Genomic DNA, 27,967 nt, shown 5'->3' on the forward strand with positions numbered 1-27,967 from the left:
AATTTTCTTACAAAAATATAAAAAATGGCTAATGAAAATTTAGCACAGACCATTAAGGTGAATAATGTTCACTTCTTTGCAGGCTTCTTGGCAGTGCCCTTGGCTCCACCTCCTTTGTCTTCTCCTTTCTCTCCTCCTTTCTCTCCACCTCCCTTTTTACCTTTCCCTCCATCCGATGCCTCTTTCTTTGATGTTCCTTTTTCCCCCTTTTCCCCTTTCTTCTTTGTGGTTTCATCCTTCTCTTCTCCCTTCCCTTCTTTTCCTTCTTTTGCACCCTTGCCTTCCTTTTTGCCTTCTTTTTCTTTCTTCTTTCCCTTCTCTGCATCAACCTTGCCTGCAACGGTTGGCACCTCCTCCTTCTCCTCAGGCTTAGCCGCTAAACCAAAGAAGAAAGAAAGAAAGATCAGGATTCTGTCAACAGTACTGATATATTTCATGAAATATAACACTTTAGTTTAAGGACCAATTCTCACTATTCAAAGTAGTTGCTTATTCGCATGCATATTCCCAGCATATTGGCTGTTTATAAGTAGGCCTACTTATGAAGCCCAAATTAATGCCTTATTTTGCATGACTATGCCTTAACCCACCCCATATACGAACTACTAAAAAGCAGCAAATTAGGAGTTCAGTGAGGCAAAAGTCATAGCTAATAGTTAGTTAAAGGTGAGAATTGCCCTACAATGTAAAGATCTTACATTATTTGTGTGTGAAGCAATGTTACGCTCCTGGATGCCAGTCACATTTTAGTATGTCTGTTTTGTAATACATATATATGCATCCAGCAATGAAAATTCCACAGCCCAGCATTTTAGGTGTCCTTGTTACAGTGTAATTATACATTTAAGTACTGAGTAATATTAATTAACAACATTACTATATGGTTAGGGTTAGGATTAGTGTATGGTTTAGGGTTGATTGCATGTAATTATGCATAATTAATTGTTATGATAATAGTAAGTACATGTAACGTGTAACAAGGACACCTTAAAATAAAGTGTTACCAACTAAAAATATCTTTTACTACACATCTTTCTTTTAACGTGCTCTCCACAACACATTGAGCAGTCTGGAGAAACACTGGTAGAGATGTTAAGAAAGATCTCCAAATGGAGCAGACAGTTAATTGGTTTCAGATTGATCAGCCGGCTGAGAGCAGAACTGAAGACAAATAGATTGTGTTTCTGTCCTAATCAGAAATACGCAGGCAACAAAAGGACGATTTTACAGCACTTACAGCATTTTCACAAACATACAATCAGCTTTCTTCAACCTTTTATACTATCTATATGCTAAAATTGATCTACAAAAGTGTGACGATTCAGGTAGGGTGTTTTCAGATTTGAACAAAGCCTTGACAGAGATTTGAGATTGTCTCAATCGTTCTGCAGCTGCTCTGAATTCCATCAAACATTTTTATGGGAAAATGTTCCAACTGTAATATTTTCCCTCCCGCACGTTCACCCTATGCACACAATCCCAGCGCATTCCTGCTCCGAGGGGCCATTCTTACCAGATGATTGATACTACAATGTGTACAAGCTCTGTGAGACACACATGCTCCTTTCAAAAGAATAATATTTTTGTAATGTTTAATAGCATGCTTTTATAATTGGACCAAACATGATAGAATCCACATGTCAGACAGTAAAAGGATGTGCGACCCAAAACTTGAGCTGAACTAACAAACTCAACAAATGACTAAAATACATAAGCATCAATAAGCATCTCATTTAAACATGTTGGCTTCAAAGCATTTCTTCAGGTGGAAAAATGTGTGTATATTTCCAAACACAGAGCAGCAGCAGCAATTTAATTTGAAAGCTCACATTTGCTTTTAACGTGTCCATTCTGTCTGTCACAAAGGTGTAGAAATGCAGTGTCATCGCATATGAAAACTCTGTAATTTGCAGTTGACACAGATTTTCCATTCATTCAGCAGCTATTAGCGCAACAGTCCTCCAGAACAAAACAATAAATCCCACAGTTCATGTCTTATATAAAATAAACCATATCTGAGCATGAAAGAGCAGTGAAAGGCATGGAAAATATTACATACAGTGTACACAGTGTTACTTGCATCACATATTTCTTGTGAGGAGAAGATCATGACTTTTTTATGTCACTGCCATTTTCATGAAATTCTTACTGTAACATTGTGTCCTGGCTAAATTGTTTAAAATGCTAACTAAAATGTCTAAAATGAAATGGCAGTGGTAGAAAAAGCACTGTATTATTTATTACAAAACAAAACAATAGATGTTGTACTCCTGAGGACATCTTTTCAGTCCTAAAGAATAACAGAGCGGTTTTCTCTGAGCCTTTCAGCTGCTGTATGTCAGTGTGGATGATATTGTCTGTGAGAGTCAGCATTAAACCACTGCAATCAACTAACAGCTGTTCTGTTTCTTATAGCAATGAGTGGAAAACATGTCATTACAGACCAGAGCTTCATCTTCTCAAAAATGCCTGCTTTATAAATATTGACAAATGAAACACACAGCAGGTTTTATTACTGAGACCAAACACTTTTTTATTATTATTTATTTAAACTCTGAAACACAATTTTACAAATACAGTACATAAGCTGAGTAACTTCACTGAAGAAAAAAAAAAATATATAATTTAGTGTAACACAAGGCTGTAAAAATGACCTTAGTGTGTGCTTGGCTTACATTAATATTAATCTTACAACTATGAGTAAAGACAAACTTTGATATAGCTTGACAAAGCCTTGTCTGAAAGTTTAAAATATTTTTTAAAAGCTTGAAGTTTGAAGGTTTTACTCAGTAAAATGTGTTAATCTTGCGTTATCAAATAAGTTTTTGCTATGTGTGCAGTAGAGAGAATGTGTAATATGAATGACACTTCATTTCATGTGCATTGCATGTAGACGGATACTGCTGCTCACAGATGGTCTCAGTTGATTAGACAGCTGATTACGAGCAAATTAATTTGCCTCTCTGATTACACTCCGTGCTCACTCACACCCATGTGCAAGATAAATCATCACCGCTATCATCCTCTACATGTGTTCCAGTGAATTAATGATGTCAGCTTAAATGTTTAGCAGGTTACTGAACAAGTGAGGACACGAGTCATGCAAATCTCGCCAGCTCCACTGCAGCTGATCTCAGAGAGACAGACAGACAGATAGTCTCAGGTTCAGTTTTCACGCTACAAATTTTTCTTGCAAACCAAGTTCTGTTTCAAAGTGAACAGCCAGTCATTTTCACACCTGGCTTGTTTGGAGCGTTTGTTTCAGAACATGTTGTTTTCTTCCTTACTTCAGTTTGTTTCTGCATATATGGACACGACAATCACGATAGGATCCACAGAAAAAAACAGGCATGAACGAGGTGATATAGGCATAATTAAAAAACTATGTGGTTCACTTGTGGTGAGAAAGCAATCCAACCAAATTAACCGAGTTGTATCATAAGAGGTAAAAAGCATCAGTGTCTAATTCTGTGTACTGAGTACTTTACTCATCATCACAGCTGAAAACTGAAGTCATCTTAAAATGTCTAGGGCTGCAGCTAACGATTATTTGTATTGTCGACTAATCTATCGATTATTTTTCAAACAATCTATTTATTATTTTCTTATCAGTTGATGAATTCTTTAGTTAAACTATCAATAAATAATAACAGTAACTTCTGCTATTAATCTTAATATTTTATTCAAATGCTTTCTCATAAATTCAGGACACTAGAGCGACAAAATCAAAAACGGCGTCATAACACCGGGAAGTTTGATCACAGTTAACAGCTCGTTTTTAATAAAGGAGCCCAGTCGAGGCTTGTCCAATCCAACACACAGTTAAACAACTAACAATGACTTTAAATGCTTTGTTAGCGAGTGCAGAGAGCGTGTTTGGCGCACACTATCCCAGCCCCTCAGATCACCATTAATGTTAAAAGGGATTTTAATGATACAATGTGCCATTTAAAAATCACATTTGCCAATATTGTCTTCCTAGAGTCAATAATAAGCTAAAATAGCTATATTTTAGTTAAGGACAGTCTGTTAGGCAAGGTTGAGTTTTGATTGGTCGCTTTGTTTCCCCTGTCGGAAATTTGGTGGGAGTGACTCTGCGTTTACAAGTACTGGTTTTAGCAATTGGAAGCACGCGACAGATAAAGTGAAGGGATTTTACAGACACACTAACAGTAAAGAGCATCTGGCATGCATGGCTATTTGGAAAGAGCAGCAATTGCATGGGATGTTCCACAGGAAAGGAGATTTCAACCTTAGTTCATTCAGATCAGTTTCTCGAAACCGCCTTTATGTGTCTGAAATTATAGACATTATTGAATTCCTGGTCTCAAACTAACTGCCACTGAGGGGTGCAGTTTATTCCGTTGATGACAGAGGCCAAGCGGGCAGTGGACTATTTCTGTCTCTATTTGATTACACGCTAAGTCAGTGTTTTATACGGGGCCAGCGTCATGTCTGGAAGAGAAGAAGGTATGCTGAAACATATTCAAAACAAATTAAACAGAGTGCCGTACATCCATTGTTTTAATCATCAGTGCATGCCGTTTCATCTGAGAGCGCTTTTGGAGATTTTTTTGACGTTTGCAATGCGCTTTACAAATTTCTGAGAGGGAGAGAAGTTTAAGTTTAGGCTGCTGGATCAACGATGGACTGGCCAACTTGATATGGTGTCCGTGGTGCTGAAATTGCATGACACAATTGTGGATTTTCTGAATGAAATTGAAACTAAAGTAAAAGGAGCTGATGTAAAACTTGAAGCTGTCGAACTTCACAAGGCCATGACAGAACCAACTTTTAAATTTCTTTCCTGTGTGATGTACAAAGTTTTGGACCTGATGGATCCACCGAATGGGATGCTGCAAGCTGAACAAACAGATCTAATGACAGCAGTTCGGCTTATTCGCAGCGCTCCTTCTTGCATTGAAAGTCTACGATGCAGAGTTTGTGAAACTGTGGGCTGAATGCATGAGTGCAGATGATGCGGATCCTACCCCTCCGAAATGGCAGCGACAGGCCAGCAAGTCTCTGCAAGACTACATTGTGAATGAAAGTGTTGGCCAGCGTGAAGCGAACATTGAACAGGAGTGCAAGCAGCTGTTTTTTAACATTATTGACTCCATTCTCGGAGAAATGTCTGTGCGTTTCAGCGAACGTAATAGCAATTACATTACAGCTTTGGATGCACTTGACCCTGGAAGTGAGTACTTTTTGGATGAGGGAAAAGTGAAACCACTACTGGATTTAACGAACACCGAAATTATAGAGTCTCAGTTCACTGTTGCACGTCAGTTTTGGCAAACATTTTCCACAGGCCAGGATGAGAAAATTACTTTGGTCAAACTTCTTTCAAATTACTCCAGCGTTTTCCAAGCCAGGGGTTCTGACTGCCCTAAAACAAGCACTAACATTTGGGGCCTCGACTTCTATGTGCGAGAACTCTTTCTCAACATTAAAGAATGTATTTTCTGAGCACAGATGCAGCATGTTTCATAGACGAAAAGCACACCTGATCAAGCTGGCAATCGAAAATGACCTTAGTAGAAAATTCAGAGAAGAATGGAAAGAATGAAAAATTCCTGCTGAGGAGGTTTCACTCACTTCGAAGATTGCAGCTCTACTGAGGCTAAAGGTATGATTAAATATTTTGCTCATGTTTAAAAAGGTTTGATGATTAGTCGCAGTTGTCAGTGTTGTCAGGTTGTTTTAATATTCCATTAAAGTAACATGTAGGGTTAAGCAGACATAAATTGCTTTTGGTGGTGTTGTTGTAGTAACGTGTCCACATTCGCAGTAAAACTTCTGAAAGGGTGTAGGCCTATATACACATCTGATGATCTAAGACCTATGTATGAAGCCTGTCATGATTAGTTTTCTAATATGTAGATCTAGGCGTTTTTTTGTTTTTTGTTTTTTGTATCTATAGTAAGATTGTTCAGAGCTCTGTACGTTGTTCACTAGCTGCAGTTTTTGTGGTTGTAGCACCGAGATGTTTGTTTATGGCGTGTTAAAACTTAAGGAACGTACCACAGCTATATGTATTTTCTAGCTGGGAGTATTATATGCATTCATGTGTTCGCCCCCTCTTTAGTGCTAGGCTGGCACCGGCTCTGATCCTGACAATGTAAAGGTGTCAGTTCGGCTATATATATGCGGTTCTGACTGTCGTATAATAATAAAGCTCTATGAACACAACTCTATGAAGTGATATTGCCATACTAGCCTTTACCTTCTGCTCTAGAGTCTTGTTCTGTGTTAAACATGGCAGAAAAACTGTCTTAAGTATGGATAACTGCAGGCTCGCACAAAGGATGTGGCTAAAGTTCCGACTCGTCGACGCATTCCATGCTAATCGACATATTTTCATAATCGACGTAATCGATGACATCGACGAATCACTGCAGCCCTAAAAATGTCATTGCTCTACTCCAAAACTGGTGCATTGTTAGATATAATTAAAGGCAAACATTTTTTGTTATGCTGTTTGAAAGACTCTTCCCATCCCAATAGCAATTAAAATTAAGTGGTCTAAATGTATTTATATGTATTTATATAGTCTGTGGAAGGCACAGGACCATAACATGTTCATCGAATCATATCCCTGTCACAACACAAAGGGACCCAGAGGCAAAGGCAAGTCAAACAGAGAATTTATTGTCCACAAAACGAACAAAGGCAGTCTGTTGTTCGCTAGCCGGATCAGGCATTCACAGAACTGGAAAATAATTCAGCAGAAAACTGGAACATAGAAGCAGACTTGATTTGTATGAGAGGGAGTGAGGTCCTGACCGGAGTGGCAAGCGGCAACTTCCACAGAAGGCAATACAGTCCGGAGGGCTGCGCCCGGAGGCAAACAGACCACTGGCTGCCACTAATCTGACAAAGAAGTCTGCTAACCCACAGAGAGAAACAGAGGAACAAATCAGCATCAAACGGAAACAGGTGCCGTTCCAATCAGTGCAAGCGCTGCTTGTGAATGCAAACAGCTCAGTCTAGGAGGCAGAGCAAGAAATAGAAAGGAAAAGAAAACTGGAATCAAACCCGGCTCATGACAATCCCTCGGCCGAAATCGGATTGGTTGAATTAAATAGGATTTCCGGGAGACGTGTGTGTCACGTTCCGCCTGGAAACAAAGATGCCGTGATGCCAAACCCCCTCAAAAAAGAAGAAAGTCGTTGTGTTTACAACTGTGACGATGAGTGCTTATCAGGATCAACTAAATGCTGGCGTTTCAAAAGTATGTGAAATATTTAAAGTTTGTAGGACAGAGTCTTTAAAATATGTCAAAGACCTTCTGCTGTCAGTTTGAAGATCTAGCTATGCGAGACTACACTATTGCAGACCAAGCGAGAATGGAAGGCATTATTATTGTAATATTATACACTGTGTACTGTAATGTTTTCTCATCAGTGAATGAGACATGAGGTAATCTGACAGCGTTGACGCCATCTCTCATCGTGTCACTGGTTAGCCTCTGATGCACGATCATGTGTTTTGGAGGAGGCGTGGCTTTGGAGAGTGATTTGCAGGGAGGGATGGATCGTATGCTTTCAAAGCTAGCTTGCTATTGCTAGCCTCTCCGAAATCACCTAGTTTTCATATGTAATTAATTAATCAATTCGAGTGAGAATGTGCATTACTGTATATACAGTATGTGTCAGTCCACTTTGAAATGTTGCCTTGTGAAAGTGAACTGAAAAATAAAATGTAACTTTATTTTAATGTAATTTTGGAACCATAGATTGTAAAAAAGATGGACGACACATCTCCACTTTCATCCACTATAGAAAAGTGAAGCCAAATTCTCTCGGTACGGCTGCTGTCATCTTGTGAAAATGATGTCATTTGGAGTTTGCGCAGTAGTGATCGTGAGGTGGAGCCGTGGTATCAAAGTCCCGCCCAAACTCCCGCAGACCCAATCCCAAGCTCTGTTTTTATTGACACACTCTATAGCATCACTGTTGAAGAGTAATTAGCTGGTGAAGTGGATTTACTTACTGTAGAGTTAACGAACGTTATCATGTTCATTATAACGTTTAAATTGGATATCATAACAAATTTCACCAGACTGGGAAGATTTTAAAACGAACGGTAAGTTCATAAATTCATACGACCTTACCTTCATGCTGTGGAAATACAAACGGAATACAGAAGACAACGAGCACTGCGAGTGCTAAAAAGTGGCAGAGCTACATAAGGTCTATAGCATCAAATTACAAATTAAAATAAAAAAAATATTTGAATTAAGAACACTTGAACATACATCAGTGTGATAAAAGCTAACTAAAATGGAATCCCTCTTTGGGAAAATTTTATTTTAAAATGCAACATTATTATAATTCGATTCGATTTTTTAGTTTGGCTTACATCGCATTCGTTTACATGGAGAGGGTAGGATTTATGACCTAAACTGCAGCCACCCACCAGATGGCGATCAAAATGTTTTGGCCTTGCTTTTCAGGACGTGTGCAGCACCCTTGTTTGGAGCAAAGCAAACAATCCACATGTCTTAAAATGCGCTTAGTTCCCAAATAAAGAACTGTATTTTCTAGCAGAAGTAGGGAACGTATAAGGTGCTATAAAAAATGGTTAAAACTGTTTCTAAAATAGGAAGGTACTCAAAGCCTCGCCATATTCAACAAATATTCAAGGCTAAAGGGGATGCACTCACTTTGCTGCAAGTACTGCTGAACATTCACAATTTAGTACAGTCTTTTATACTTTACTTAACAAGGGGCATATACATGATTTGAGAAAACATTAAAAAAGTGCAGGGGTCCAACAATATAATAATGATTCATACACCCTTACTCTAAACACATTTTCATGCACCTACAGTTTTTGCACAACCTGGATTCCATGGCTCCTATATCTTCAATTTATTATGAAATAACGTCTAACCTGCGTGGGGCAGACATCCGTGAGGTTAATGATTTGGCCTCCGAGCTGAAAGGTTCAGAGATTGAATGTCAGTGTTAGTAAGGAGTGCGAGTGAGGCCGGTCTTGGAGAATTACTGAGATGACTCTTTGTCTCTGCTGCTCAGTTGTTCCAGCGGTTCTGGGCCTGAACCCGGTCATGCTCTGGGTAATTCATTAAAAGCGTGGACGGTAAACATGGATAATGAAATACTTTTGCGAACACTTCTGCAAGCTTAGAAGTTTTCAAACTGATATTAATGCAGTTTTGTGACAACAATTTACTGCTTAGATACCAAGAACAAGCCTGACAAGTGAGACAAAGCAACTAAAATAAACATTTATACCACTGAACTATTTGATAATTTTTTGTTTTTTCATTCTAAATGAAAACACAAGCCCAATCCAACAGTGTTGAATTAAAAAAACTACACAGTTATGAAGCAGCCTCAGGTTATTTGAACACATTCCAGATTTTTTTTTAAGATGATGTAATGATTATATAATAATAATAATAATAATAATAATAAAGAGTGGCTTTTTTCGTGATGTTTCGTGAAAATTGCCGCTGAAATTCATAGTATCTTTGAAAACACTTTAGATTAGGGAAAACTATTCACTATTAACTAGGTGCTTATTAGCATGCGTATTACTAGCACATTGGCTGTTTATTAGTACTTATAAAGCACATATTAATGCCTTATTCTGCATGACCATATTTTAAATCATTTAACTCTACATTATCTAAAAATAACTACTTTACTTACTATCAGTAAGCAACAAATTAGGAGTTTATTGAAGGACTCTTAGTTAACAGTAAATATGTGTCTAATGTTTTTTCTACAAACAAACAACTGTGAAGAGTGTAAATGGAGGTTTTGATCACATACATACCCTTGTGCTTTATAAACACTAAGACATACTCTGATCGAAAACCGCACAATCAGGACGCTCCTCTCTGAATGATATTCAAATCACATTTTTTTATGGGTGACCTAATTAATCCAGATGTAGCCGCAGTGGAAACCCACTGACATTATTTGCATAGCTGCCTGTGAAAAATGCACGTGTCCACAGAACCAAGCCACAAGTGTGTGATGCATTCCATCCATGAACATAAGGAACAGGCATTCGTACAGCGCCTGACGAGGGGCTCTTCCTGTGCTAAATGGTCTCCGTGGTATCTGGGAGAGTCCTATTAGAATGTCTTTAGCTCTAATGATGAATATAATTAAATCAGGGTTCATGTGGGTAAGTGCGAGCCTCAGTGGGTTTGTTTGTTTCAAACATACTATGTTATCCTTGGCACTGTGTGTGCGTACAGTTCTCCACACCTCATTCATGTGCGCAGATGGAACGTCAATGCTGAGTTCCATCTCATGCAAATTGCAGTTTTCAGAGACCCATTGAGCTGTTAAAAATTCTCGTCTGCTTACAGTATGTCAAAGAATGCTTTATCAACCATGATCCTATTGAAATAATGAGGCTACAAATATTCTTCGTTTTGACAGACGATCCATAATGTGACAGTGCCACAGTGGGCCAATGCAAAAATTGTGTGCAATGTTTGAGCGGGGGGTTTATTTTTATCTCCAGGTGTTACAGATCTCATTTGAAGTTTTGTTGCTTTCCAAGTCTGTAGTTTAGTATCTTAAAAAACAAAAAAAAATTTGTTTAGCAAATATACGTAGGATTTTGGCCCTTAGAACTAGCAGTACAAGTTCATTTTTGTATATGACTAGTACATGTTGCAATCTCAACAATGTTGCAAGGGATGCTGTAGTGAGCATTAACATTGTCTCATGGCAGAGAAGTTGAATAAGCAGGATGAGGTTTATTAAACTTGTGACAAGTTTATAGCTAGCCATGGTAGCATGTTAAGTAGTACTTTGTGTACTAAGGAAATGCAATTTGTTGCATTGCTTTGGCCAAGAATTCACATATGCACAGTTGTGTAAAGAATGTTTCTGGTGTCTGAATCAAAAATATCCATCCACTCAGAAATGGCAAAAAGCAACAAAATGGTCAAAGACGTACATCTAGTGCATGTTCACATTGGAAAAAACAACTGAAAAGAAAGGTCACAAAATCACTTATTCACATGCACAGCAGTATAGTTTGTAATAGGTGAATATCCACTTCATCCAGTTCTGTTTCACTATTAGTTTTACTGACTGAACCACCTCGGATGTTTCAGTGAGAGAGCGGTCCAAACTAAGGTGAATCAATTCAAACTGCTTTGCAATCCGTTTGGCCAATTCACTGGAAAGAAAGAACCGACTTACAAGAATGATTAAAGGGGACCTATTATGCCCCTTTTTACAAGATGTAAAATAAGTCTCTGATTTCCCCAGAGCATATATGTGAAGTTTTAACTCAATATACCCCACAGATAAATTTTCACAGCTTTTTACAAAATGTCCACTTTTATGGTATGAGCCAAAACGCGCTGTTTTGAGTATGTTGCTTTAAATGCGAATGAGCTGTTGCTCCCGGATAAGAGGGCGGAGAGCTTCAAGAGCTCCAGCTCGCATTAGCAGTGCTAGCCTTTGCAAATAAACATTCCACTATTAATACAAGCCTGTTATGTTTACAGAAAACATACTCTGTTTCAAAGTCTGTCATCTGATTATACTGTGCATAATAAATTCGCATTTATGAATTACACAGATGGGGAGCACAGCGGGATAAAAATTACAACATAGCTAGTCTCATGCTATCACAAACTTTATAAGTCCCACTTCTGATTATGAGCTCCACAACTTCAAGCGATCAACTCGCATTGCTTTCATATGCAACTTTTAACTACATTCCTATTCACGATCATTCTGGCAGCACTCGAAGGCAGCATCAGTGAAAACAGGCAGAGAATGATAGCTTTAGCAATAGGCCTTACAGAGTGCCAAGAAGCTCTTTCAGAAGGGATGTTTTCAATTTGGAAAACAAATGCATGATACTTACTTTGTCTGGAGCTGACATTCATGCACAAAGTGTTGGTATTGATTCATAAACATTTAGGGGACTTTACAGATTTTTTCCGGGACATTTCCTTCGAAAATGAAATTTAACCACAGTGTCCTCGGCTCAGATGGGGGTGGGGGATTATGGAGACTCCTATGTTTAGTAGTGCATCCCAAAACACAACACTTGTAAAGCCTCTTTGGCGCTGATATTGTATATATCTCCAGTAATGGCAGACCACAGCTTCTCACTCAGGGCTGTGTTTATGCTAATAGGGCAGACAGCGTCACAAAGAATCTGAATCTGAAACAGCTATTTTGGAGAGACTGTTCATGATTTATTGGTTTTATTAAAAAATTAGTTGGTGGATTTTTAACATTATAGGCTGGTTGTTTTCACAACTGTGTTCAAACTGCTTATAAAAGTGATTTTTGCATAATAGGTCCCCTTTAATTCACGAATGATCGTCATTGCTGGTTCAGTCACTGCACATATTGATATTCATAACTATTCATAACTACTGTTTTTTTTTTTTTTTATTAAATAGGAGACATCAATACATTCAATAAACCAACTTTGTCAGAAAGATAGAGGTTAATTGTTTATTCAGGAGAAAAAGGCAGAGACAGACACACAGAATAGTAACAGTTAAGTTTAGGGACCAATTCTCACTATCAACAAGTTTCTTATTAACATTCATATTACTAGCACCTTTGCTGTTTATTCGTATTCATAGAGCACATATTCTGCATGACCATATTGTACATTCGGTCCCACTTTATATTAAGTGGCCTTAACAACTATGTGTTTACATAAACAAATAAGTACAATGTACTTATTGTGATCATATTGTATTGCAAAACACTTTTGCTGCTATTGAGGTGGGATACGGGTAAGGTTAGGGATGGGTTTGGTGGTATGGTAGGTTTAAGGGGGTGTAAGGGGTGGGTCAACAGTGTAATTATAAATGTAATTACAGAAATTAATTACAGATGTAATTACATGCAGGTATTTTTAAAATATAAGTACCATGTAAAAGCATGTATGTACACAATAAGTGCATTGTATCAAATGATTAATTTAAATGTAAGTACATAGTCGTTAAGGCCACTTAATATAAAGTGGGACCGTTTATGGAGGCAAAAGTCATAGTTAATGAAGTGACATACTGCCAAGTATAGTGACCCATACTCGGAATTTGTGCTCTGCATTTAACCCATCCAAAGTGCACACACACACCGTGAACATACACCCAGAGCAGTGGGCTGCCATTTATGCTGCGGCGCCCGGGGAGCAGTTGGGGGTTCGGTGCCTTGCTCAGTCGTGGTATTGAGGGTGGAGAGAGCGCTGGACATTCACTCCCCCCACCTACAATCCCTGCCGGCCCGAGACTCGAACCCACAACCTTTGGATTACGAGTCTGACTCTCTAACCATTAGGCCACGACTTCCCGGTAGTGAAGTTAATAGTGAGTTAATAGTGAGAATTGGACCTTAAAATAAATTGTGACCCACAGGATTAAGTCAACATGAAACAGAATTCACAACCCATTTTTGTGTCCAGAAAACAATATGTGCTTGTTTTATAGACAATTCATCAAACGGCATTTTCAGAAAAAGAGACATTATCATTGACTTATGTGCCATCATTAACACTGACTTGTGTGACAAGTGTCATTCAAAATATAGTGCAGCTTAAAACTGTGATTGATAGTGTGATTTATGCTGAAATACAAGACTGTCACATGTTAATATTATTTACTCAGATAGTATGTGCTGTTACAAAGCTGCCAAGTGATACAAGCAAGACTAACTCTTATATTCTTACATGGTTTCAGTCTGCAGAATGTACCTCAATAATACCTCAAATTTTCACTTTCTTAATGTCAAGAGAATTCATGAGTTTATCTGTCAAAGAAACCTTATTTGTTTCAATAAGTAGGTTATCCTTGAAGTAAGGCTATTATGTTCTTATGCTGCACTTAGTGGCTGTATAGAGAATGTCAAGAGTCTGCTGTATCTGTGATCTGCTGTATAATTCAGGTTGTATGTTGTTAATTTTGCAGATTTCAGTGCAGAGACAACAATTAAAATGTGCCACCAGAAAACAATCAGCCTGTTCTGTGTGTGCAACAACAAAACTATTTTCTTCTGTAGAGCTGCTTTACAACTGAAATAGGTTCATAATTGCGTTACGTTGCAGCATCGACAATGTTATTTTATTTCCTGTTTACTACTATAAAGCTGCTTTGAACATAAATCCTATCATGACAACTCTCTGAGGGTATGGCATGGTAAAGACAATGTTAATGTATTTGATCTTAGCTAAATAGATCTGCTACGCTGACTTGCTTCTGCCAGTAGATCCACAACATGATGCTGTGAGCATGTAAGAAATACTGCTGCCGCACATATTACATATAAGAAATAACCTCCATTTAAAACATACATGAATCACCCTGTAGCAGATCTATACAGGTGGGGCTGGGGAAGGTGGAGGGTTTCTGAAGCGCGCTGCAACTGCTAAAGCAAGCACTAGCCAAGAAATTGAACGTTGAGCAGCAAGTTCATTGGCTGTTGATACAAAAAGAACCAATCAGCTACTCCATGTGATGATGATGTCGTTACGTCAGATTGAGGTTTACGCCATCTAGAGTTTCATTACAGAACTCTGCATATGACTTGAATGTGCCAAGCTTTCCCAAAACTGGCCATATATATATATGACCAACAAAGTTCATTTTGCTCATGATCCCTGATTGTTTTCTTCAGAGTCAGACTAAGTGAGCCTTTAACATCTTAGTTGAGTGAGAGTGGTCCAGTTTATGGGTCTGGCACATCAAGGTTTTTCTTTACAGTTTTTCTTTGTAAAACTGAAACATCAATGAATCATGCACAATAAGACCAGCAATATGTGTTAGGAAAGTAAATGGGATCAATTCTGATTCCAGGTTGACTTTAAAAGACAGACGCAGAGAAGGAAAATGTAAAGATATGTGCTTTTTACTCATTAATTACTTTATACTTAATATAGATGCACCTAAGGCTGAATTTTGTAAGGATTCGCTTACATTTACACTTGCATCTTACACTTCTACCTACTAACAACAGATTCTAATCGCAGGCAAAGACACTGCAAGCAGCATATTTCACCAGTTTCATCATAAATAGTCTTGATAGTTTTTTCTACACTAAGGCATCCAGGAGTGCAGGCTGAGGACAGGCAGGCAGAAAGAACAGCAGAGCTCGAGCGCATCGCTCTAAGTGACTGGATTGAGGAGTTCATCTTCTTCCCTGACCACAGGAAGCTGTCCACTACCACGAGCCTGTACCTGCTCAGAGACTGTCTGCAGAGCTGACGCTTCCGCAAGAGCTGAGCAAACACACAAGAGATGTGAAAAGAAGGAAAAGAATACAGATAAACAAAGGGAAAGAGTAATAGCTCTGGAAAAAGACAGATAACATCAGACACATCAGCTGAAAGAATAGATTTGAAACCAAAGTGACAATACCAGGCAGTACTTTTTTTTGCTGAATGAAATGTTTCAATGGCAAATTTTCCCAAAGCACTGAAGGTTATTTTCATCATGAAAAACTTTCTACTAGCCTCCTACTAAGCTTTTGTCTGATTTTCATGCAAAATGGACATGAGGCTATATCTCCTCATCGTCTTAGCGTATTCAGACCTTGATGGGTGTCATAATCATAGATATATATATATATATACGTAGATGCCTCATTAGCGACTGTTTCTATGGGACGCTATACGTAAGCCGTCTGCCATATTGTAAAGGTCAACTTGACGTCATTCACCATCACTGAATATTCGAAAGATGCCACAATCCTGCACACAACGGCTCAATGGTTCTGTGCGAACCTACAGTATGGTGAATGACGTCAAGTTTAGCTTTCCAAGATGGCGGCCGCATCTACGTGCTTGGAGCGGTTGAATGGGGAATCTATATATGTCTATGGTTATAATAATCATGACCTGAGGCTACCTGCACAGTTTCGGCACAGCACCACCTAGTGGTAGGGAGATATGGAAAAACTGACATTTTTGATTAAAACTTCTGAACAGTTTGGCCAAAAATCAAAACTGGTCCTTTTAGATTTAGTGCAGCATACAGAGTCCAACCATACCCAGTATCCCCAAGTCGGCCATTTTGGGCATCAGCTATTTTGAATTTTGTTGTAAAATGCTATATTTTACAAATGCATTGTGGCGAAAGTTGGTATGTCTATTCGGCACCTGAAGCTGAAGGTACTCAAAACATTTGGGGGAAGTGCCACCTTGTGGTAAAGAATTATAATACAATTTTAAAAAACGCTAATTGCTTTTGATTAGTTTAGCCTATTGTCATCTTGATAGATTGTTTGGATCATGTCGAAAACATTGATACCAATTATACCATAATCAGCAGAACTGCCTGTCTGCCTGTCTATTTTTTTTTTTACAATTTTTTTTTAAATCCTCCTAGACCGTTGCTCCAATTTTTACGAAAATCAAACTAGATCATCTTCAGACCATGCTACAAAAAAAGAATGGATTTCATGTCGATAGACAAAACAGTTTTCATTTACCACGCCAACGAATTTGATGGCATGATGCCACAGTACATCTAAGGCTGTATCTCTGCAAAGCTTTGACACATTTACACCAAACTTAATGTGTCATCATCACCTCACACTGACCACACCACATCAACAACAGCGCCACCTATTGGTCAAAAGTAATAAACCATTAGATCATATTACTATTAAAATTACTATTAAAAAACTAGCTTAAAATAGTCTCAACATATCTTTATTTATTTTTTTTTCAATATTAATTTGTCTGTATAGGTTATTATACCTATTCACAGCAGTGTACTGCATGTCTGTATTAATTAATTTATGTAAAATAAATAGTTTAATGTACTGCAAATTTTACACAATGGGATAATGTGAACTTAAAGGACCAAAATAACAGACCAAAACAAAGACGTTGATCACAAATCAGACAATAACATAACCAGATTTCTATTATCTGAGAGTAGTCTGTTTAGCACTTACCTCCCGGCATCTCTGTGAGTTCGTTGAGGGCAGGCACCGTCTCCAGTGTGTTGGCATACGTTTTCGCGGCTAGTCTTTGTGCGTGCCGAGCCTCTATCTCTTTTTTCGTTCGTGGAATTCGGCATTTGAAGATGCAGCACAGTGTTATTACTGTGAAATGAGGAAGAAAGCTGTGAAATATTTGAAAGAGAGTTGTCCTTCACAACAGGCAGCATCTCATATCTCTTTGTTCTGTAATTGATATTTTGCTCTGGGAGAATTTCATTAAATTGCTTAATGTGATTCACTACGTGAAAATAATTAAGTGTTTATTTTGACATCTATTCAAGTGAATTCTGAACTCTTGCCATTTTAAAGAGGTCACCCACAAATGAAAATTCTGTCATCATTTATTCACACTCATGTCATCATTAAAAATAACATGTAAACTATTTCCTTCTGTGAAACACAAAAGAGGGATTTTGAACAATATTCTGGTTGCTCTTTTCCATGCAGTTACAGCGAATGGAGAATGGAGTTTTTGAGCTTCAGAAACGATACTGCATAGGTTTCATTAAAGTTTTACAACATAGTCTATAAAATTGTGTGCTATATCCCAAGTCCTCTGAAGTTAAAGTGCTCTTTTGCCACTTTGGAGCTTGACAGCCCCAGTTTTCACTTTTTATTATATTGAAAAGAGTGGCTAAATATACATTTTGTGTTCCAAGCATGTTGGATAGAGTGAACAAATAGTTATAGTAAATGATGGATTTTTCTTTTAGACACTTACTGATCGCTAGGATGAACATGGAGAAAATGCCTACAACCTGCCATAATCGAAGGCCCCAAAACACCACTGTTTCTGAAGTGACTGGATCTGGCTTTTTTGGAGGGTCTGTTGGCAGAAGCTGCAGGGATAAAAGAAAAAAAAAAAGTTTTTTTTTTTTTTTTTTTTTTTTCCTGCATCTCTTGCAATATCCAGGTAATTGCACCACTGAAATGGCAACAGTAGCGGTGATCAAGAACCACAGTAAGATTTTAAACTACCACTTTCGCATGGTGATCACAGTGGAAAGAAGAGAGGCATAACAGAGAGGCTGTAAATTGCTTGCAGTGCATTTTTAGACAAAGAGATGGAGAAGGTGGAAGTAAGTGGCAAAATACAAATAAAAAGAGAGAGATTCCAAGCTAGCATCTAGATGCATTTTGAAGCGTCTGGATATGTTTCAGTAGCAACCTTTTTGTGTGTAGCTTCAGGGAAAAACAAAAAATCTTTTTTTAATCTGTGTTTTTCAATTTTATTTTTTAATTTAAAAATTAAAAATATTTATGCTATTTTTCTGAGTTTTATGTTTATATTTTTTGTGTAATCATTTAATTGTGGGGTTTCATGGAATATTTGTCTTTACCAATTAAGAGATCAGAGGGAATATCTCAAGGATTTATGGGATGTATGTTATTGTAAAGCAGTCAAGATTTCTGCTGGTCAGAAAAAGTCTGAGCACTGAAACATATGCAACTTGAAGTTTCAATCTAACAATTTTTATTTTTTAACAATTTTTAAAAGTTTGAAATCCCAAAGATTATGGGGATTTATGATTATTAAGATTAATGCTTCTGTTCAGAAATGTAGCATTGGATTTTCTAAAAATACACTAATCACTTGAAATAACTTTTAATTGCATTTATGTATTTTATAAATTGTAAAATTGAATATCCATTATCCAAAAGTCCCCTTTTCAGCAAAAAATGCTGTGTTAGATAATCCTTGAGAATCATTATGTAAATTTAGTGCCTAGGAAATCTCTCTTATTATTAGGAAATTTGAAATAGTTGTGTTGCTTACTGAACTGTGCCTTTACTGAAAGTATGCTTACATTTCTTGAAAAGCAGGATGGGGTTTAAAAATATTTCACATGAATATTTCAATAAACTTGCTGTCTGCACAGCTGTCATTGCTGCAAATTGCAGAACAGCAAACAAAAACGTGCATTTACAGTATTTGAAATGTCCCTCATCCCTGATCATTATGACTATCAGATCCTTTCAAAAACACATTACATAGTGATTCCAAACTTTTGAATACTTAACTCCAGCTTTGACAAGTTCAGGAGACCTGCAGGCTTCATGTGTGACAGTAGCTTTAAGGTGAAAATGTGTTACTTTTGTGTAAATAATTCAGTATTTATGTCATAGAGTACAAAGCACTGGTGGAAGGTTGGATTCAGGGATTGGGTCAGTGTTGACATGTTGATGATTCTGCACTCCTGAACTATTATACCTGCAGTATACATGCAGACAGACTTCATTTCACTTGTCCCTAGTGCCCAGGCCTGAAGGTCATATTGCACTGCTAATAAATCTGTGAGGTCCTTGATACAAAGCTTTTGACTGAAGGAAGCAGTGCATTGTCTTTATGAGAACTGCATTGTCCACATCAAAATTCATGTGGTTGGTCATACAATGACTGTCTCTCTTTGTCTTCACATCGTGATTTAAAATATATCTTCCAGTCTGTCACCTCAAGGCAGCTTGGATAATGGTCGGTACTGGATGATGCTCTTGTATGTTGAGATGTCACGTACCAACATGACTGTACTTTAATCTGCCAAGGAGTTACATGCCCTTTTGACACATGCATATAACAAGTACTGTATAGTGCACCCACAAACAGATCTAAGTTTGTGAAGGTGGAAAGTAAAACATGAATATAGTGATGCACACTGTGAAGGTTCTGACACCTGTATTGTATCCAGTCTTTGCACAGGACACACACAATGCTATAGAGAGAATTACTGCCTACCCACTTTTTCAGCCCTGCTGGTTCCAGAAGTATTTTTTTCTTTTAAAATAAAAAATTAACTTTTATTTGAGGCACAAAAAAAAAAAGATTTTGAAAATTTGACAAAAAGACAAAGGTACAAGATTGTGTACTTAACAGCTTTAATGAAGGAAAAAACTACAATGAAGCATTGCGAAAGACAATCAAATTAAAAACGAATGAGAAATATAAAACTATCCATTTGAAGTTGATTTTATATATAGAAAAATCTAGAACTATATATTTTAAATTCATTTCAAAATATGCATAGCTTTTCAAAGATGTATGTGTTTTGAGAGTGTAAGGAGACCGAATTGATTACAGCATTCAAGATGCATCATATTGTACATGGTAGGCGGAGTTAGGTGCTCATTCGGCACAGTTGGTCTCTGATTGGTCAATTATTCTTTACAGCATCTTGGGTAATGTAGTTTTTCACTATACTTATGTTAAACACATTTATTTCAATAGGTCACACTTTATTTTAAAGGGAAAGTTCACCCAAAAATGTAAATTAATTGATTAATTACTCACCATCATGTCATTCCACATCAGGTCATTCCATTCCAAATCCAGACGTGATTTGGAGGGGAAGAATTGTTGAATAATATTGTTATTTTTGTTTTCTTTGCGCACAAAAAGTATTCTCGCAGCTTTGTAAAATTATGGTTGAACCAGTGATGTCACGTGGACTATTTTTGGACTATTTTATCGAAGTCCTTACTACATTTCTGGGCCTGGCAATGTTTCAGTTCCCTTGCTGTCTATGGAGGGACAGAGAGCTCTTGGATTTCATCAAAAATATCCTAATTTGTGTTCCAAAGATGTACAAACATCGTATGTGTTTAAACGACATAAACAACATGAGAGAGAGTAATTAATGACATAATTTTTGGGTGAACTTTCCCTTTAAGGTACAAATCTCACAATTAACAAACCATTAACAGACTTTTGCCTCAATAAACTCCTAATTTGCTGCTTATTAATAGTTAGTAAGGTAGTTATTAAGCTTGGGTATGGGGTAGGATTAGGATGTAGAATATGGTCATGCAGAATATGTGCTTTATAAGAACTAATAAACAGCCAACATGTTAATAATAGGCATGCTAATAAGCAACTAGTTAATAGTGAGAACTGGTCCCTATACTAAAGTGTTACCTTTGAAACATAAGTTGAAATAACGCAAACTGATGGCTTCAACTAAAGCACTCACAGCCTCAGAGCTCACAGTATAGGTCTGTCTTTAAAGGTTTACAAGTTATTGTTAAAAATCTATTTCCCTATAGAAAAAATGGATGGCATTTTTACTTCTGGAACCTGACTGTTGTGCTCTGTGGTGTTCAGGGCTGCGTTTCCCAAAAGCTTCCTAAGTCTAAGCTGATTTTAGCTCCATTGGTGGCAATGGGTCTACGATGCACTTAGGTGTATGATGCTTTTGGCAAATACAGCCCTGGTTGGTTGCTGGCTGATTACTTACTGAATGAAATAAATAAAGCCCGCCTACATCTCTATGATATTCTGGTCTGCATTGTGTACTGTAAATACAAATTGTTTCATTGTTGATATTTATAATGTTATCTTAATGTCTTATAGTCTAATTTAGCACATTAGAACTAGCTGATAATGTAGTTTGCATTTTGTGACGATACAAGTTGAGCTATGCTATTTAGTATAAATCACCCAACATGAGTTTAATGCATGTATGCGTTAAAGTTGGACATATGTTCAACTAGTTTTCAACTTGATATAAAGAATCTGATCATTTAAAAAAGTAATAGCATATTTTTCCTAAACAAGCTGCACAATCTTATTATATGTAAAAGATGCACAATCAATTTTAAAAAGTGGGGTAAAGGGTTTGTTCAAATCTCTAAACCTGTGTGTCACCAAAAGCAATAGTGATGCTTGCCTTAGCAAAAAATCACTAATAATTATACCATTAGTATTTAGTATCGGCTGATTAGCATGTAATTTTTGCTAGATAAAGGGTAACATTTCCACCAGTGAGGCTGGAGAAAGCAGATGTCCCTTCAGCTAAAAGTGAATTAGTATTGATGTTTCAGTCTTATTCAATAAACCCTGACATTTTCATATGGTCGCCTGCTATGGCACATCAATAGCCAGTGTGCTGAAAGCTCATTCAGATATTCATAGCTTGGCACCTGTGTTTCTCCACTTTACTGCACATGCAAGCTAACAATATAGATGCAGAAACTCTTGGTGGGTTCAATGTGTACGTATGTACAAAGAATAAGCCTCGGAGCATAGATTTATATGTCTTATTAGAAGATCAATATCTCAACCGGAGAATGAGGGGAAATCCTTTTTATTTCACTCACTGTGTAATATCAGCAGAGAAGAGCACCTCAGGGATTTGTACTGAGCCCGTTCCTGCTGAGAATAAATATCACTGATAGATATGCCTCATACTACTCACTCTATAACTAACCAAGTCCTTTCTGTTCTTCGGAGCTGCATGGCCTCTAGATTGATATAAATTTGTGATTTAGTAATCTTTATTTTTATTCAGTATTACATATTTTTAGCTAAAACCAAATATGTTCCAGACAAGAGAAACATCTCAAAGGTATTTTACAGTAATATATTCTATAAATGTATATAAAAATTATGAATAATTACTTATACAAATGAACAATGAGTCTTAGATTAGTAATGAGTCTCAGATGGTAATCTGTGGTAACTTTTCTAAGATATATACTTTTCTAAGAACAATAAGCAGAGAACAACCTGGCTGTTCAAGTATCAAGTTTCCACAGTTTTTCTTTTACAAAGAATTTAGTCCCTTGCGCAGTAAACTATGCATGTATTTTAATTGCAGGAATGTTACAATAGTTATAGACTATGAATTTACATTAAATGTTGTTAGTTAGTTAGTTAGTTAGTAATCTGTTTTGTATGATTTATTTCATATGATGTTTAAACGTTGTTCAAAATCAGACTATTCAATAGATTTGTAAATTTTTTTACATCTGCGTTCAAGAGAAGTATAGCATTGTAGTATTTTACCCATATTATCATAATATTTATTTATTTTAGTTTAATTTTGTATCTACTCTAAACTTGCCATAAATGATGAATTTGGGTCGCTATTTGTGAAGTGAAAAAAGCCACCAAAAATGCACTTAACTGGTGCTTTTATGTGAACAAATAAATATCTCTTTAGTCCTTCTGTTTTTTGAAAACAAACAAACAAGCAAAATATTGTAAAATGTCAGCATTAAGGTAGAAAAAAACTGACAAGATTTATTGGGTCATTCAATGTTGCTGACAGCCAATCAATCGTGAGATGCAATCGCTATTGTGAGTGGCACAGACTGTTTGGAGAGTTCAGCTGGCAGTAGATCACATATTGATATATTTATTTGTAATGTACTTCATCGTGTCCCTTCTCTTCTGTCCTATATAGATAAAATTGACTCTTATTTGATGTATCATCCTTAACAACTCTATAGACAAACAGCAACCAAAGACATCAGACACCATCTGCACATCCATCATGTGCACTGTAAAATGAATTACACATATATTCATGTATAGTGTATTGCATAGCATGAAGACAATAAAAACAGAGAATTCTTTGTTATTTTCTCATGTTTAGCACTTGTTCTTCTAGCATGACATGATCTAACATGAAATGACTTATATAATTGTGTCTATTACAATACACAGATTCCCTGCAGACGAGAACAAATCTCTATGGTCATGGTGCTTTATAGATGTCTATAAATATGAATGACCGTCATCCTGTTTTCCAATTTGACTCAATTGCCTGCTGATTCCACCGGAGCATAAAATGCACCCAAACCATATTTGTGTTCCTAAAGCTGTTTCATGTTGGAGTTAAACATTGTACCAGCAGAGAAAATTGGAGGCACCTGGAAAATTGACCCTTTAATGAGTGTTTAATTAGCAGTGGGAGTAGAAAAATGGGACGTCTGACACCTGCTGCCAAAGTCAACTAGGAAGAACCCTGTAGTATTATCAGTTATGAATGTAAACGTCTCCTAAGCGCTTGCCAGCACCTTCAAGAACAACTGATGTTGTATTTGCATGACTGTATTGACAGAGGCATGCCTTGTGGTTCATCTGCACTGTTTTATATTTGTTGGTCTATACATATTTGTCAGATGGGCAGATATTTGTTCAGACTTTGTCTCACACCAGAAGTGCCATTTTAAGAGGCCTTGTCAAGGTACTGTAAAAGCAGTTCAACATTTCGATTTGAACTATTTAAAAGACTATTAAAATACTTTTTTGGTACCACTTTATTTTGATAGTCCATTTTAGACTACTAACTTTAAGTAATATTGCAACGCCATATCAAATAGCAGTCCTTATTAGATTTTCTGCTTAATATCTACTAACACTTTATTTTGATGCTCCGAACTTATGTGAACTTATTCTACTAACCCTATCACAACACTCTACTAATACTCTAATGAGTGCTAGTTGACATGTAGTTGCAAAGTTACTTAAATGTAATAGAATGTCTAAAATGGACCATGAAAATAATGCGTTACCCTCTTTTTGTCTATATTTTCATAGCTTGTTTTAACCCAGTTAGTTTGAGTTAAATGTTTGAGCCAACATTCAGTTTTTCAACTATGGTTTAAAAATTATTGTACTGCTAGGTTAAAATGTTTTTAAAAAATAATAACCCAAAATGGGTTATAAATTAAAATGACTTTAACACACAGAATGACTAAAGTAAAAGTACAGAAAAGAATGGGAAATCACAGTCATACAGTTAAATTTTAAGATGCTTTTTAGGTTCAAATTTAATCTGCTATTCAAAGAACATTGTTGAGTAAACACTGAATAATTTACATTTAAGAGCAAATCTGACCAGTTATTTGATTTATTTTTTCTTTCGCCAATGAAAATACTCCTACTATGGCCAAAGCCTCAGGCTTTGAGTGCCGCCAAGAAACACACAAACCGAAAGCCTGTAATAAACACTGAAATTCAGGAATAAACCATGTATTGTAGTGAATCGACAGGATTAAAGGCTTTTCAATCACTCCTCTCAAGAGCCATTCCATCTTTTTTTAGTTCACGCTCACCAGTCATCTCTTCACTTCGATTAGTTTCTTCTATTTACCAGACACACTCCTGTCAGGAGTGCCATGAACACGGAGAGGTGAAGTGCTATCAGCACGTCTCTTTTACAACCGCATTCCCAACCCAGAACCGCTGGGTCACTAATTATGAACAATTATCAACCCAAACTGGGTCAAATCAACCCAGCTTCCTCACTCAGCATTTTTTAGAATTTTTCAATAAATGTAACTTCACATCTTGGAAAACTCTCATTGTGTTACATTGTTACAGTGTTGTGCATTTAAAATCAAACATTGACAATGTCAAATAACATTTTAGATCTCATTTGCAAATGATTATCGTTTTGTAAAACACGAATGATGACCCTTGACTTTGAAAATGTGAGAAATGATGACCCTTAGCTTTGAATAAAGTGAAAATGTCTTCATTACTGTAAATGTTTCCTGCTAACATTGGTTCCAAAGATGACCGTTTCTCACGTGGCAACAGTAATGCACTACTTGAGGATGTCCTTAAGCAGTCAATGAAACTTAAACAGTCATTCATTGTCTAAATCGACCATCGATGATTTAACAATGACAGCTGGTGGATCTTCCTCTTCTCCTCTACTGACAATATCACATTATCAGGGAACAATGTAAACATGCATGTATTATGCATTTGGAATGTGTCCCTGATTTATAACACACACTGCAATAGAGATGTGACACTGCAAAGTAGTAAACAAAAGTGGAACTATTTAACTTAAATCCTTGAATTAGATCACATGTAAAGTGCAAAATGGTTTTAACATTCTTAGGTCTAAGGCTAACTAGATTTTACATTTTCAAGAAAATGTAAGTGAATCTCACCCATGCAGAGATCACTGTCACAATGCTAGGTATTCTAGGCGGTTTCTAGAAAGATCTGGGTTGTTGTTGTTACATGTAGGTTGTGGCTGAGTGGCTAAAGTCAAAATAAAATATTATGGTCCCAATGCTGGAGTCTTTTCTTCAGTGCAAGTCTGTGTGATTGTTTAATTTTCTGCAATGCAATCAATTAATCAATCAATCAATCAATCAATCAATCAATCAATCAATCAATCAATCAATCAATCAATCAGTAATTCTAATATAATGACTTGCTGTATCATTCATGTCAGTCCAGGACCAGTTAGAGGTCAAAGGTAAATGTGAACATGAGCTCAAAACTGACCCTTCTTTCTGGCCTTACTGTGCAGAATTATATTTCATGTTAGACTAAAAAAAAAATAATAATAAAAATCTTATCCAGTCAAATTGTCAAAATACTGTTTCATTTTATATTTCATGTTTACAGTTAGGGGTTTGTTCAAATCTCTGTAACACTTTAGAACTGTTCCATCATTGATGAATAACTACAAAATAAGAAATGAGTAATATTAAAATTCTATGATTAACGAATGAGTAAATAATAACGCTTAGATGAATGTAGTAGCTCTCTATTAGCTAATTAGTAACTACTATAAAAAAAAAACTGAACTATTAAGAAACTACATACAGTTTCATAATTAAGGTGAATATAATCAATAACTAATGCAGGATAAATGAACATTTTAACCACTACTTTAACATTTAACCACTTTCATAATCAATAGGTATAGCAGACTTATGTTTTGGTTAATCTGTAAATAATTACATTTTATCAGTCCTTTTACAGAAATGTTTAATAACCCTGGATGGTCACACTTTAGTTTAAGGTCCAACTCTCACTATTAACTAACAATTAACAACAATATTTGCCTCAAAAATAATTTGGTGCTTATTAATAGTTACTAAGGTAGTTATTAAGTTTAGGTATGGGGTTTGCTTAAGGGATCTAAAATATGGTCCTGCAGAATAAGGCATTAATATGTGCTTTAGAAGTACTACCAATATGCCAGTAATATGCATGCTAATAAGCAACTAGTTAATAGTGAGAATTGGTTACACATTGGTTTACACTTTACCCAAGAAAGTAGGTAGTACAAGGGTAGTACAAGGTACCCAGGTTAGGGTTATGTGTAGTGGTAGGTTCAGAGTTAGTACCTAGTTATTACCCTGTTATTGTAATTGCTATAATAAGTACATATGCAGACGCGGAACAGGGCTGTAAAATAAAGTGCTACCTTAGAACTGGTCCCTAAACTATAGTGTAACCGAAGTAATTATGTGTAATGCATTATTCACATTAATTATGAAACCACACGTTTTAATAATAGTTCTCTGTATGAAAAAAATAGTGGTTAGTAATGAGCTGATAGTGAACTACCAGATTCAACTGAGTGCTGTTACTTACTAATTCATTAATCATGGTCTGTTGTTAGTTAATAGAAGTTACTAGAATGCTGTGTTACTCATTTGTTCCTCTGTAGTGGTTCATTAATGACAGAATAGTAAAGTGTTACCCAAGTCTCTAATAGTAAGTAATAGTAATAGCCAGAACTAATAATTCTGCTAGCGGCAGCATTGTCCTACAGAAAGATACTGCAGGTAAGATCTTTTATGACTATTTGAGCGAAAAAAATAAACATAAACTCTATGTGCTATGTGGATGTGCTTTTAACGCTGCCGTTGTTTCAATGCATTCAGTGCCATAAAAATGAAAAGCGGTTCACGCTCGCCTGTTCAATACAAAGAGAGTCCCAACAACGGAGCAGTTTAGGAGCTGTAAAATCTAAGCAGCTCTTACCTCAGGGTCTGGTATCTGTGCAGCGGCGTTGAAGATGTGGTGAGAGATCAACACAGCCGTCACGCTCATCAGCAATGGGACGAGGGTAGGCGGTTGATGCCTAGGCCCCTCCATCGCCATTTTCCCTCTTCTTCTCCCGCGTCTCATCCCTCCCCCTGCTGCTTATTTCTGCCCGGAAAACTGCGCAGGACCACAATGGTGCAGGTGATTTATGGACGTTCAGTGTGAAACGGCCACCAGCTCCCCTACATGAATGCTGCTCTGGTCTCTTGCTGTCCTAATGCTTCCAAACAGAGCTACTACGCTCTCCGCCTGAGCCCGACTCAGAGAGCCAGCCGCTCAGCTAAAGGCCATTAATTAATTAATAGCCCCGGTGTCGTTTACAATCCTGCCGCCCGGTGCACGGAGAGGTTACAAGAGTCGTGGGGGGAAGGGACTTACACGGAAAGACACAAGTGGATCAGAGGAA

At 36.9% G+C, this 27,967-nt stretch overlaps 1 protein-coding gene across 1 annotated transcript; it reads right to left on the reverse strand.

Moving 5' to 3' along the window:
• Nucleotides 1-68: 68 nt before the first annotated feature.
• LOC306846730 (uncharacterized protein) lies at nucleotides 69-27,645 on the reverse strand (the record flags this gene model as incomplete). Its single annotated transcript, XM_079380313.1, has 4 exons — nucleotides 69-376; nucleotides 16,929-17,078; nucleotides 17,698-17,815; nucleotides 27,499-27,645. 4 exons carry the CDS (start codon nucleotides 27,643-27,645, stop codon nucleotides 69-71), a joined length of 723 nt encoding a protein of 240 aa, XP_079236439.1.
• Nucleotides 27,646-27,967: the final 322 nt, after the last annotated feature.

The sequence above is a fragment of the Barbus barbus genome, assembly GCF_936440315.1.
Source record: "Barbus barbus genome assembly, chromosome: 26".
NCBI lineage: Eukaryota > Metazoa > Chordata > Actinopteri > Cypriniformes > Cyprinidae > Barbus > Barbus barbus.